Source organism: Fusarium subglutinans (assembly GCF_013396075.1).
Source record: "Fusarium subglutinans strain NRRL 66333 chromosome Unknown NRRL66333_c0000001, whole genome shotgun sequence".
NCBI classification, from domain to species: Eukaryota; Fungi; Ascomycota; class Sordariomycetes; order Hypocreales; family Nectriaceae; genus Fusarium; species Fusarium subglutinans.
Genome location: NW_023502064.1, coordinates 615,258 through 629,281, shown reverse-complemented (window position 1 = coordinate 629,281; position 14,024 = coordinate 615,258). Strand labels below are relative to the sequence as shown.

The 14,024-nt window shown below is 48.8% G+C and overlaps 4 protein-coding genes across 4 annotated transcripts; 1 reads left to right on the top strand and 3 right to left on the bottom strand.

Annotated features, from left to right (window-relative positions):
- Positions 1-3,722: 3,722 nt before the first annotated feature.
- Positions 3,723-6,746, top strand: FSUBG_204 (uncharacterized protein; the record flags this gene model as incomplete). Its single annotated transcript, XM_036679771.1, has 4 exons — positions 3,723-5,599; positions 5,654-6,078; positions 6,128-6,354; positions 6,405-6,746. 4 exons carry the CDS (start codon positions 3,723-3,725, stop codon positions 6,744-6,746), a joined length of 2,871 nt encoding a protein of 956 aa, XP_036544342.1.
- A 430-nt stretch (positions 6,747-7,176) lies between these two features.
- Positions 7,177-9,082, bottom strand: FSUBG_203 (mboat family; the record flags this gene model as incomplete). Its single annotated transcript, XM_036679760.1, has 5 exons — positions 7,177-7,643; positions 7,700-8,718; positions 8,781-8,880; positions 8,946-8,990; positions 9,061-9,082. 5 exons carry the CDS (start codon positions 9,080-9,082, stop codon positions 7,177-7,179), a joined length of 1,653 nt encoding a protein of 550 aa, XP_036544341.1.
- Positions 9,083-9,952: 870 nt separating this feature from the next.
- FSUBG_202 (GDP-mannose transporter) lies at positions 9,953-11,283 on the bottom strand (the record flags this gene model as incomplete). Its single annotated transcript, XM_036679749.1, has 5 exons — positions 9,953-10,389; positions 10,440-10,820; positions 10,873-10,909; positions 10,968-11,019; positions 11,075-11,283. The coding sequence occupies 5 exons, from the start codon at positions 11,281-11,283 to the stop codon at positions 9,953-9,955; spliced, it is 1,116 nt and encodes a 371-aa protein (XP_036544340.1).
- A 671-nt stretch (positions 11,284-11,954) lies between these two features.
- FSUBG_201 (ketoreductase) lies at positions 11,955-13,085 on the bottom strand (the record flags this gene model as incomplete). The annotated part of the gene is made up of 2 exons (XM_036679738.1): positions 11,955-12,893; positions 12,963-13,085. 2 exons carry the CDS (start codon positions 13,083-13,085, stop codon positions 11,955-11,957), a joined length of 1,062 nt encoding a protein of 353 aa, XP_036544339.1.
- Between the last annotated feature and the right edge of the window lie 939 nt (positions 13,086-14,024).

The window sequence follows — 14,024 nt, the reverse complement described above, 5'->3', positions numbered from 1 at the left end:
TCAACGAGGCTCAGAGAGATTGAGCTAAAAAGACACTTGCGGGAATGTTCCATGCGGCAGGGCAAACAAAATCAAGTCAGCAAAGACGGCGGCTCTTGTCAGAGAAAGAAAGCAGTCATTTGACGAGTATAACCAAGTAAGACTGCTGCTTAAGGAAATAAAAGCCGAAAAAATGAAGCACTCACCAGCCACAAACTGGGTAACTCCTATTGTTCAAAACCATTGTTTGTCCTTGTTGGTTGCGTCTTCAGTTTCGCTTACTCAGTAACTAATCCAAGAATAACTATTTCTTTTACTGGCTGGCTTGGGCACTAAGAAACACCACCAAAACAGAAAAATTGTGCTGGACATTTCTCCTCCACAAGGTTGCTCGTCTTCATTTTACTCTGCATATCGCTTCATGGGTCATATGCACTATTACATGCGGTGAGCTGCACGGCACAAGAGTTATTGAACGAAGCGAAATGATGTGGAGATGGTATAAAACATCTCATAACCTGAGAACAAGACACGAATGCAGGGTCAAAACTAGCTTAGACAACCAAACTAAAATGCCAGAGCAATGTCATTTGCTGTTGTGAAAATACAAAATATTCATTGACACTCGTGCATGACTAGAATGCATCAAAGTCTTGAATGTCTTGGCTACCCTCGGGCAAGAAAACTCAGACCGACACAATAAGGTGTCAAAAATAAACTCAGCAAAAGATATCCTAAACTTATCCTAAATTGCCTAAATCTTTTTATCATTCAGGATCAAGGTCCTGAGTTTTCTTTCCTCCCCTAGGCTACATAGACTTGACCTTTTTGCGATGCTCAGCCACGCTCTAGACACTCCAGGATATCCCTTTTGCTTGCAGGACAAGGCCATGAATCAAGAAGACCCCCAATGAGCAACGGTACCTGCATTAGCCAGGTCCAGCGGGACTTGGGTGCTAGGGACAGAGGACAGGCGGTGATGGCTCTGGTGGCTCCCCAAGAACGGATGATCGTCTGGAAGACGCGATGATCAGAGCTAACATCTACCCGTACCGACTACGAGTGAGCCGGTGACATTTGCAGAGGCACATGGAAAAGGAGATGAACCTGCTTTCGCTATTGCAGAAGGGGTCATGATGAGACCATGGTAACGTTGGCAGTCTCAACTTTTGTTCTCCTTGGACGGTAAGAAAAGGTGAGAATGATGAGTATCTCGAAATTTGACTGCAATTGTTCGGAAAAGCAGCCTCATGTCACCCTCCGAAACTTCAGGAGCCAGTAGCCTCAACCCCTTGTCCCGGAACAGATCGAAGCGGCTCAAAAGGCCAATGTAAGCCGAATGCTAAAGATAACATGCATACACGCGATTCAATAAGCACACACAACGCGAGTTTGACACGTTGAAGAGGCACATGTGAGATTGCGCGCGCCAACGGCTCCAAAGCTTAAAAAAGATGTCTGGCTACATCGCCGAGTGTCTTTGAGGAATGGCTTTCGCTGTCCCAAACGCACGAGTCAAAGAGTTCTGTAGACCTCGAAGCGACCAAGTGGAGAGAATTTGCATGTTTTGACCTTTCTGCAGGTCTTGGTTTCGAGAAGCGCTGTTTCTCTGCAGGCAAAATGGAACTGGAGCAAACGCAGAACTCTGATCCAGATGGAGGTACGCCAATGTACACTGAGCTTGTTAGTCGAGAGATGTATTTTGCCAGCTCAGAGCAACTGGAACACTTTAGGTAAAACAAGCGCCGGGAGGAAAACATCATAAGCGGCCGAAATAGTGACCTTCAAGGACAGCTGTACTTGAGTAACTGCAGTTCTCAGGTTGAACGCTTAATTCATCCAGAATTCCATCCGATTGAAGGGATGATGATAGCTGAACCTGTCCATTGATTTTCACTCGTCTCATATAGAATCTGTACGTGCTTTATCATATCCAGGATCAACACCACTGATGGCTTGCCACCTGGCAGAGGTGGTCCAGTAATTTCTCCAGGCCATGTCTCTTCCGCAGTGGAGGAGAAAAAGCCAAAGACCCTGATCCTAAGCGATAGAAAGATTAAGGTAGACTTATTGCAAGTCTAGGAGACTCCTTGATGAGTTAATTTTGGCATCTTGTTTCGAGGTACATATTTCCCTGTTGCCCAAGGGCTTGCTCAAGGTATCCAAGTATTGTCTTGCAGCAAGACAGATACCATTGGTATCTTACGATACAACATAGCCGGAGCTATTGCCAATTGGGCGCACACAGGAAGAGGCTCCCGCAATAGCGTCGATAGTGCAAGCCAACCAGTTCCAGTTCATAGATCCGATCCACAACGGCACAACCCCAAGTGCAGTCCCTAAAGGTTGAAGGTGTGTTGAGGAGGACAAATCAGAGCTCAGAATAGGTCCTGAAGACAAGTCTCTAGATTGCTCCTTTTATTCTCGTCGATATGGTTCGTCGTCTTCTCTCTTGCTTGAATTATGCTCAAGTTGTGAAAATCTCTGCACTCAGTCACTCAACGTTGCTTCGTCAAAGTTGCGGTGTCGTTCCATGCCCTGTTCTCTTGTTTTTCAGTCCTCAGCGTCAGTCAGAGCGCCCCTATCTCCCTCAGGCCTCCTCGCTCGACCAAAAACCCCTGTCCTGCAACGGTCCCATCGTCGCCGCGCCCCATCTGCAGGGGCAACCCTGCTGCAGCAAAGGTAATATCCCAAGGTCGCTAGTTGCAGAATGGCGCTTGCAACCACTGGCTGATGTGGTTTTGCCCAGTACACGTCAATGATCCAATGCCAATTGCTTGTGTCAAGAGCCTCTGTAAGGGTGAGAGGTCGTGAGGTCTGTGTGCTCGGATCGTTCCATACCCTCGTCGTTCGTCTGGTCCTGGATTCTTTAGTCATTGTTACCGCGAGTTAGGCTGTGCCTTGGACAAGGTAGTACTGTTGCTACTGTAAGACCAGCAAAGCGAGAAGCTGGAATACCCACAGTACAGCTTGTCCACCTTCCAAGGTTCAGTCAGGGCAGCCTCCAGGTCAAGTCCGTTTAGCAGGAAGCAGGCACGTAGGCCGCTATTCCTGCTGCCGTTGGTCGCATGTGGAGGGACCGTTGCTTCCCTTTTAGCTAACTTACCCGCCGTTCCTTCCCCATGATCTTGTCTTTCTCTTTCCGCCTCTCGTTTCGTGCTTTTCCAACCAAACTACATACACTCGCTATAATCGGCCACTGGCCAGTCACTCTTTCAAGCCTTTGATATTCAACACACTCTTTATCTGGACTCATTAGTCTTTAATCGTTGCTCTTGTCTTGCTCTTCTTCTTTTTGGTTCCTCCCTCCCAATTTTGGTAATTAATTCTTCAATTGTGATATCGAACGAGTCTTTTTTCCTCCCACGGCCGAAACATCAACGATCCATCTCGCGACAACTCGATCTACCCCGGCTCGTTTCGCATTCAATTGCTTGGTCTCTGCTTAATCCCATTCCTTGGAACGTTGGACGCTTCAATAATATCGTCGCTTTTATTTTGGTTGTTTTTAATATCTTTGCCATTGTCCGAGTTCCCCCCTTGTGACGACCTCCGAGTTCATTGACCCACCTCCGGCCCCGACCGAGCTCGACTTCGACAGCCCGATATTATTCAAGATCGAGATCTTGAACAGAATTGCGTTGCATTTTATTGCCAATTTCGAGGGCAATCGTTTTTTGGAAGTTATTCTTGGTCTCCTGATGTCCTGGAAATCACAATTATTATCGCCTCGTGCATAGAGCATGTCGGTCTCACCGTCCAGCTCTTTGCCGCGCAAGGCATTACATGAGCGTAGTAACTCTCAGAACAACTCTCAGAATAACCGTCTCGGAATTCGGGTCGTCCCTTACAGCCCTCCACGGGTTGCCTCAGATAGTACTGTCACATCAAAGACAATTACTTACGCTGATGCGAGTACCGAGACCGATTCAGAGCTTGCTCAGACACATGGCTCCCCGACACATTCCTCCGACTCTCAGTTTGAAACGCCATCACCATCCCTGCAGCGGGCCCGGACTCGAAGTACAGTGCTTTCTCCATCGCCATTAAAGCGCCCTACTCAATATCCATCCTCCGAATTTGACCAGAACCCTGCACCCTGGTTGCCCCATTATGATACCGATGGTGATGATCATACTTCTTATGCTTCACGCCCACCTTCCCGGGAACCCTCAACTTCACCAAGACCTCCTTCTCGCAAAAGGGTCATTAACGTTCACGCCGATAAGACCTTCTCCATAATTCCTCAAGATGCTTCTATGTCGTCCAGGGTTGAATCTCTCTGGTCTCTCCCTCCATCTTTCACCACTGGTAACACATCTTATGGTCGAGGATCAATGGGTACATACAGTGATGATCGCCAGAGCCGTCCAGCCTCGCCTATGACACCTCTCACAGAACGAAACGCCAGTTCTCCAGTTATTTCACCTCGGCCTCGAGATCCGTCCACCCCGGACAACTCAAACTCATCTCCATGGAACTATCGTTTATTTGGGGGTCTCCGTAAAGTACCTAAAACACCTGACGTGAAGCAAAAACAGCCGCAGACTCAAGATGCTCCACCCGAGTTACCTTTGCCCACACTGCCAGAGGTTGATCTGCCTGATCATGAGGCTGGTCCTTCTTCTCAGTGGCTCACTCAAAAGACATCCTTTCAATCTTCGCTATCCGAACAAACCAGATCAACATTCTCTGAGAGAACGAATGTCAAAACATATGGATTCAGCTCTCCTATGAATGTAGCAGACCTAAATAGTCTGCCACCCTCATCGATCCATTCCAATATTGAGCTACTCGGGGATCCTTCCTCAGCTGAGGCTTCTCTGCATATCAGCACTCGTCCACAAACCGAAGACAGCAACGTCAACGTCGTAACACATGGTGGCCACTCAGCTTCTTCCTCTGTTGTCGCCGTCAGGAACCGCGTGAGACCCGAATTTTCGCAAGAAAGCTTGATTGTTCCTCCATTGCAGCCAAGGAAAAGGAGATCCTCAGACAGCTTTGCTCTCGCCAAATCCCGCTCTCGCGAAACTTTGCGATCCCGATCTGCATCAATTACCTCGTTATCGACCATCTTCACCCAAGAGGCTACCCGTGCCCTTTTTGTTGGACCCCCGACAATTTTGCAACACGCTGGTCCATCTTGGCCGGACCTTCAGAACCGACCTCAAGCGCGCCCCCACCAATGGAGTGGTCAGTTGTCAACAGTGATGTCAGAAAGCGAAGGAGGCAGTGAGCCTGCGTCTCGAGCCCTCTCACTCTCTTCCGTTCCAGGTCGACGTGGTAGTGGGGTTGGAAGCAGTCACAGCAAGCATGTACTAAGTATGGCCTCCTCACTTTTCGGTCTTGAGGAGCATGTCGAAACCCCGTCTCACTCAAGAAGCAATTCACTCGAAGCTCCTGCAGCGACCTTCGCGCGAAGCATGCCTCGCGACCCAGCAACCGGTACCATTCGCCAAGTTCGCGACCACGACGAGGATGGCGATGGGCTGGCTGATTTGGAAGTTTACCATCATCCCTCGTCTCGGTCGCGAATGGGGAGGTTTTTGTCAAGTTATTCTTCTGATCGTAGTCTGCGATCGACTGCCAGCTTTAATGCTGCTGTTCCTGCCTGGGCTAGGTGAGTAAACAAATCAAGTCTGCCTGAGATTGTTTTCTAATTAGTTGATGGCAGAGTCTACTATGGCAGTGGCGAGCGCAAGTGGCTGGCTGCCCAACCCTCTATGGAGTCTATGTACTCTGAATACAGCCAAAGTCAGGCCCCCGACGGTCAGCTCAGCCGATCGCCGAGTCAGGATGCTAATGCTCCCAACATTCGCAACCCTCGACGCCGGCCTCGTGAAGCCTTACCTCACCAGCATTCAAATACAGGCTCCATGGACATCAGCGCAGCTCCAGCTCACCCCGTCCTTGCTGTCGTGCGTAACATCAAGAAGCAAACCTCTAGCATCTGGTCTCCTCATCTTGCTCGAGACCGACGCCCTGTTTCACAAAGCATCTGGCAACCTCCCGCCTCGCAATGGGAAGCACGCAGCGAACTGACTGGACGGCGCAACGCTCAGGTCACTATGTTTGTAGTGGGATTTGTTTTCCCATTAGGTAAGTCCTGGAAATTGAGTATTGAGACTTGGTTCTAACGGAGTTATAGCCTGGATGTTTGCTGCACTCATTCCTATTCAACGGAATAACCAGATAGAAGAAGACATTGAACGGAACAACAGTACATCTGAGCTGGGCAAACGCAACCAAGTCTCAGCTCGGGCAAGCGGCGAAGAGGATGCTGTTTTCACAAGCGCAATCTGGTGGAGGAAGGTCAACCGAGGAATGTCCCTCATCGGCTTACTCATCCTCGGCGCCATCATCGCCCTCATTGTGGTTGGCGTTAAGCAACGTTGGGGACATTGATACCACTCACCAAAAAACAGACGACGATGACCTGGATCAGAAGGACAGTCCTTATCTCGAAACCTATCATGGAACTTCACGGCATCTCAACAATTTACGACGCATTACGAATTATTTCCAATTTTGCTCGAACCAATTTGAACTTTGCAAAACTCACGATCTTTATGCACCTTGTCAAAAAGACCTTCAACGACCAACGATTTCTTCTTTCTGAGCGTACCTTTTTCAACGAGACACGATGTTTTGCCTTTACACTTTTCTGTCTCAGTATTTCGACGATGTACGACTTTTTCTTCCTCCGAGGCTTCCCATGCAACTATACGCTCTACTGTTCTCTTGAACGTCTTGCAAGTTTGTCCTGAAAGCCTGTAATGGACCTTTGTATAATCAGGAATTGGGGATGATATATACACTTGTACAACTATGTTTGGATTTGGCAGCAATGCTGAGACGAGAAAAGGCCGTCAGCATAGACACTCACTTCACGATACCATGTAATTAATCAGATTGAGGGACATAAACTGGACCTGCAAACCACTGCAGATTATCCCAGATATAGATAGATTAATGAACAGATGTACAATCTGCTAAAGATATTGTATACTTTTGCCAATGAATTCGCCATTAGTTACTCCGTACATAACGGAGAATCAACTCTAAACTCTTTGTCCCCGGACACCTGAAACAACACCATCATAACACCGGATGCGTCTTTCACGTTTGACACTAAAGCTCTCCGTGATGAGTACGCCGCTATGGTTAATGACAGACCCGCACCACATGAAGTCTTGATTAGCCTGTCTTGGCCTTTGCCTTATGCGCCTCAATCTCCGCCTTGACCTTTCGTTGTCTCATCTCCATCTCGGCCTTGATTTCTTCCACGGCCTCGTTGAAGTCACCCTCAATATCCTTGGAAATACCCAAAATGGGCTCCTTGCCCGTTAGACTGTCCGTTGAGATTGAGCGCACCAACTTAGCGCTAGCTCGGCCCTGACGCTTCTCGAGCTGCTTCTTCAGGGCGGCCTTTCCTGGGGAAGAGAAGAAAACGAGTGACAAAAAGGTCCAGATTACAGCGTAGAAGTAGACGCGGGACCAGGCTAGGAGCGAGCCCTGTAACGTGAGGACCAGGAAAGGTGTTGTGGCAAAGGTGAAGGTGAGTTGTGTGGCGAGGTAAGATACGAAGTCGTAGTACTTCTTCTTGGGCGAGGGGTTGCCAGTGATAGGTTCTAGGAAGAAGGGGCGAACATGGCGGCGGTAATCTAGAGATCGTCAGTATTGTTCATGTGTTTCGGTGTAAGTAAATAGATAGACTCACGCTTTGCAGCTGTCTGAATGAAGCTTGCAAGGACAAAGCTAAGGTAGTATCCGGGATAGAAGCCATGCCAGAGAGCACTTGTGCCAAAGGTCATGAGACTAGCGCGAAAACCAGGCTTCTTGCCTCGAGGCGTGACGCGCAGATAGACGTAGTTCCTCAACCAGTTGCTCGTGTTGATGTTCCATCCTCCAAGATATCCTCGAGGGTTCTGCGCAGTCTCAACAGCCCAGGGATCAATGTTCTGCAATCGGTTCCAGAAGACCTTGCCCGTAACAGGATCAACACCGTTATAGCCCATGCCCGCGAGGATGCAAGACCCTTCAGTAAGGTACCAGACACCATAGTATTTGAGTCGTGCAGTGAAGCTAACCATATGCATGATCCAGACACGGCGAAGGAAACCGTACTTTATGTAAATATCAGAAGTGAGCAGGCTGGGATAGTATGAACCACCTAGAGCCATGAACATTCCGATAAGGAAGAGGCCACTAGCTGCCTTCCAAGCTGCGGGACCACCGCTTCGAGGAATCTTTCGCTTCTTCCTCACGGGAGGCTTCTTTGCTGGATCGACGTTGGGTGCGTCAAACATGGTTGTGTCAAGCCATTTACGATAGTCGGTGAAGTCGAAAGACGGGCCGGCGAAGAGCGCAGGGAAGAAGAGAACCCAACCAGCATAGTCGAGAATAGGAGGCAGCTCCTTGAGCATGTTCCTCTTTTGAAAATCAGACAGATACTCTTCGGGGAGTTGACCGTCAGCAACGTTCCAGCAAAATGCACTGAGCTTCATGAGAAGCACCATCTGAGCACCTGTGACATCAGTCTTCGTTGGGTCGTCAGCGGCTTGACGAGCGATATGGCTTAGGGACATGTGGCCCATGACGAAAGCGAAGCCGATCCATGGCATATAGGGACTCGTTCGAAGGAATTTGGCGATGCAGTATGTTCCTCCTGCGCTGATGAAGAGGGTTCGGACACCATCCCATAGGTCAAAGAGACCGACGAGGTAAAAGATGGATACGCTTGGTTGGGCATGTTAGTGCGACTGAAACATGAATGGGCTGAGAGATCGTCGGTGTCGTACCTAATGGCAAAGAGGTTTTTGAGATCTGGCCTGGAGTCGGGAATTCGTTTGAGAAGAGCGGCGAGGGGGAATGATATTAGGAACGAGGTGACGAGTTTGACTGAAGTCGTTCGTGTTAGAGGTTTACTGAGCTTGAGGAGGCTCTGCTCTGGGGGAGTAACTCACGATCGTCTGGGGCGGCACCAACAGTGTCTGCTAAGGCCACAAAAGCTATACAAGCAAAGTTAGTCGCCAGAGAAATAGAGTCGTCGTTACACGACGGATGAAGCTTGAAACTTACGCCTATGCAGAAAGTACAGCATCTTGCTAGCGGTTGAGGTAGGTAGCTCAGCATACAATCAATACCTGCCTGTGGAGTCTAAGCGCTTCCAAGCTCGATAGATTATACAGTCCAAAAGGAAATAAAAGGGAGATAGTAGGAATTGGGCCTCTGCCTCAGCTATATCATTGCGTGAGAGAGAGAGAGAGAGAGAGAGACAGAAAGAGACAGTTCTTTCGGGTTGATTGATCAAAGGGTGAGGGACGTCATTTCTATCCTATCCCTTGCTTTATCTAGAATAGAGTGGAAGACAAGATTCCCCCAACATTTTGGAGAAGAAGCAAAAAAAGCTTGGACATTCCCTGGTGCTACCTAAACTTAGCACCTACCCTACCTAAGGTAAGGTAAAGAGTGACGTCCTAGGGACCCACGTGGGGCACTTCACGTGTCGATCTTGAAAACTGAGGTGGGCATGACCTTGAGGCTGATCATGAGCCTCGGACTTTATAAATATTATGTGCCAATTAGACGGAAGCGTGCTTATGCAGAGCTTTAGTATAGGGCAGTATCGACTTTAAACGCCTAGAATTGCTGGAAATTGTCTGTCAACTGGCGTTATCATCAACGCGTCCATCATGACTGAGCTCAGTCGATTGTAAGATCGAACTCAGAAGAAGAATGCATTGGCAAGTAATAAAAGACCCCTATCCGAAACTCCTTTGTCTATTCTTACTCGAAAATAAGTCACCGTCGTGCTCATTACAATGTTATACACACCCAAAAACCCTGACCCGAGTTCTATAAATCACCCGGGGACTTTTTATCCCTTGATTCGCAGGAGCCACGTTTATCCACATCATCAACGCCATGCACAGTAGCCTAACTTCCAAAGTTGCGCCTTGTATCGTATCATCTAAGAGTTGGCATCACGGTTGCTCTTGGCGCTCGCGCTCATCGTAGGTCGCACTGTAGGCAATGATCCTCCAGAGGACATCGATTGTCGTACGCGGGACCAAGCATAGACCAGACCGCTAATAAAGCCGAGGAAGATGGCAGAGACACTGCCGAAAGTGACTGGGGCGGAGAAGAAGACGAGACCGCTGATTGCAATAGGAAGTTTGTTGAGGGCTCCAACCATAGAATAGGTTGTTGAGGAGGTGATGCGGATGCACCAAGCGGAGCAGTATGAAATAAAGATAGCTGCAAGGCCAGAGTAGATCATGCCGATAATGATCTTGTTACGGGTATCGTCGGGGAAGTTGCGAGAGAAATTGTAGGCGGACCAGTCCTCTGTAAGAAGCGAGCAGACAACTAAAACGGGGATCGTGAGGAGGTTGTTGTAGTACATGGCTACACAATGTCAGCAACAGAAACATTCACACCGACAGTGCATGACTTACTGTCCCAGTCCCTAAAATTCATCTTCTTGATGACCTTGCGCATGCCGAGCACGTAGGCAGCACTGCAGAAAACATTCATTCCCATCCAGGCATAACCAGCGTTGAGCGTGGAGACGGCAGCAGCTGAGTCGGCAGTACCAAAGTCACCGTTGATGGCACTTTGAATGTCAGCCCAAGCTGCGACGATCGAGCTCAGCACCATGAGACCGAAAGAGAGCAAGGCAAGAGGTGTAACACTGCCACCGAACCAGAGGACCTCGCCGTATGCAATGACAATGATGGTCAAGTTCTTGAAGATCGTATAAACGGGGACAGAGAGGAACTGAAGCGACTTTGTACTGGTGTAAATCATGCCGACGAGGAGAAGAGAGATAGGGAACCCTTTGTTCGTGTTAGCTATCACAAGGTCGTGACTTGAGCCTCAAGAACGTACATTTTCTTGCTCGATCAGAGTCGAAAGGCGCAAGGACCTTAATCAAGCCCAGTTGTTTGCACAGAGTGATTGCGCCAATACACACGATAGCCTACACGGTCCAAAGTCAAAAACGGGTACAATGCCTTGTCATGGAGATTTCCTTGCCTGGACAGTCAAGTAGAAGAAGTTGAGGTTCCAGAAACTACCCGACACAACGTACTTGTTGACAACTGTCATACTGATCGAAGACAAGCAATACGCCAAGATAGACAAGGGCGGGCTCTTTTCCAACTGTTCGAGGCCACTGACTGGACTTGAGCCGTACGCTACGGGAGGCGGTGATCGCGCCTGGAAAGAAGGCTTCTCATTCTTATCATAGTTGTCATTGCCCATCTGAACAACATAGTCCTCGTTCTTCTTGTCGGTCATTATGGCAGCGGACGAGATGACGAGACGGAACGAAACGAAACGATCGTGGGAGTAAAACGTCGGGATCAGCGCTGGGATGCGACGGAAGTACCGGGTTTCGCTGTCGAGATCCGAAACGAGACGCTGTATGCTCGGTTCGTTCTAACGTCGGGTGCTATCGTGGGCGCAAATTGTGTAAGAGGAGGAAATGACAACGCGTTGGACAAAGTGTTCAGCCCTTTACCCCCGTTGGGAATCTTTTCTCCCTTTAGACTGAGAGCCCTGTAAAAGAAAGTACGAGGTACGAGCCACAGGGTCGAGGGGCTCAAAGGGAGACGTGGAGCAAATGGAACTTGACTTGGATTTGGGGCGCGTTCCTGCTGAGTCATCCAGAAGGACAGGGGCAAACTTTATGGTATTGAATGGTATGTAAGTTAGAGAGTAAGAGCAAGTAGGAGAGTAGACTGTTCAGCCTTTTTTCGGTCCATATCCGTATAGATCACACACTATCTCCTTTCAGGGTCCAGAAATAATAAGTAGTAAGCTCGTAAAAGAATTTGTGTTGTACGTACTGTATCATAGAATTAGCGTTTAATAGTCACTCCACCCGGTACGAGAAATCCAATAGCGCCTGCGCCTCAGAAGTGCCTTAGTACAGCACCCTTAACTAACGACAATGCTCATTTCAAATATCAAGAAGCAGAAGCAGCAGCCTCGTTGGTTTCAGGTGCTGCTGCTGCTGCTGCTGCTGCTGTCGTCTCTTCTCCAGCTTCTCTGTCATCGTCTGGTCCGGCAGGAAAGTTGAGGTGCTTCCAATCCTCCAACTCTTCTGTCACAGACCGCATGCGATCGCGAATGCTCTCAATTGCATAGCTTCCCAATAATAATCGTAGCGGCGGGTACGAGCAGTGTCCTAGTTGCCATACAAGTTCAGCGCACTTGATAGCGCTCGTGGGTCGATACTTGTCACCGAGCCACTGAACAATTCTTCGTGCATGGAGCGCTGGTGATGTTGGATGGCCGTATGTCTCGCTCGGTGGCTTCACAAGAAAATGACCCCAGGACGTTGGAAGCGACGTATCTTGCATCTCTGGCTCTTCGGGTCTCACATGGCCTGGCTCAATGAGTGTGGCTTTGATGTTGAAGGCATCCGTCTCATAGAGCATGGCCTCAATTAGGCCCTCCACCGCATATTTGGTCGCGCAGTAAGGGCCCAGGCCAGGGACGCCCAAAGCGCCAGACGTTGAGCTGAAGATGAGATAGCGGCCTGCATTCTGTCTGCGGAAGTACGGCAGCGTAGCGTGAATAATGTGAAGCGTGCCCATGAAGTTGGTCTCGAACTGGTTACGTATGTCATGCTCATCCTGGTCCTCGCAGGCGCCTATGACACCGTAGCCAGAGCAATTGACGACAATGTCGATACGGCCAAAGCGCTGGAGCGTCCGCTCGATGACACGATTCACAGATTCGCGAGCGCGGACGTCGCACAAGGCGCCGAGACAGTTCTCATGGATATTCTCCATGTCCTTAAGACTTGTCTCGAACACACGGCCAACCGACGTTACCAAGTCTCCATGTGAGAGTGCACATTTGACAAGGGAGTGCCCCATCTGACCCGTACCTCCAAAGATCTGTACATCCAACGGTGAGCATATCGAACGAATGAAAGAGCGCTGTGCGGTGCAGGAGATGAATCATACCACCCAGACTAACTGCTTCACTGGGGTGTTGGGCTGTGGAGGATCACAGCTCGCAGGAAGTTGCGCTATCCGCGGCCTAGATGATGCCTCAGTAACATCTGAGACTTCAGTTCGGGTATCCATCGTTTGCGTCAAGTCTTGGTCTCTGCAATTGAGTCCTATATTCTGGTTATTCAAGTTTGTTGTTGTTGTTTATGGCTGAACTGAAGAGAAGGTTTGCTTTGCAAGCTGTAAACCATAAAACTCCAGGGTCTCGTGTTAGGTATGCTCCGGCGGGGTCCAAAACTGTACGTATCAGTCAGTGCTCATACTCACAATGCCTTTCTTTATATGGTCAAACTCTAGATGCTGACTGAGCTTGTCGCCTAAACCCCCAATCTGACTGAGAATTAAAGCATGAATAGAAGTATCGTGAAAAGCAATAATCTCCATCTTGGAGTGTAAATTTGAATCTATCCTTGTTATGCCTTGAATACCTATCCACTTCATGCTTTCGCGCCAAAGCTTGCCTAGCCCAGTTCGCTGAAACTCTCTTAAGAGTGTTCTAGATGCCCTCGGCCTCAAGCTTGATTTTCAATACAGATCAAGGTTTGATTCGTCGAGGAACAACTAGATCTTAAGGAGCTACGCCTTTGCCGCATGCTCTAACTACTGCAAGATGCTTTGACTTACACGCCCCGCAACGATCCATGAAATACGCTGGAGCCAATGCTATGAGCGGAATTCTTTGCTGACCGTATGATGCGCTCAATCGCAAAAAAGTTTGTGACCCTCGTATAGAATAGATATGCACTGCAGGTGTTGTAGGTGGAAGCTTACTGGTATTTCAAAGAAAACTTCAGTTTGGAACAAAGATGAATAGATATGATATGTTTGTATGCATATGGAACCGGATTTCTCCAAACTCCCGCTACCGCTAACTCATCCCCCTCAGGAATAAATGGTAAAATATCAAATGTAAACGATTGCCAATTGACTTGCTCAGACTGCCACCGATTTGTGACCGAGTTGTTTTCGGTTCAGATCTCACAAAACCGCTCAAGTCGTATGTTTGTGGTCTGC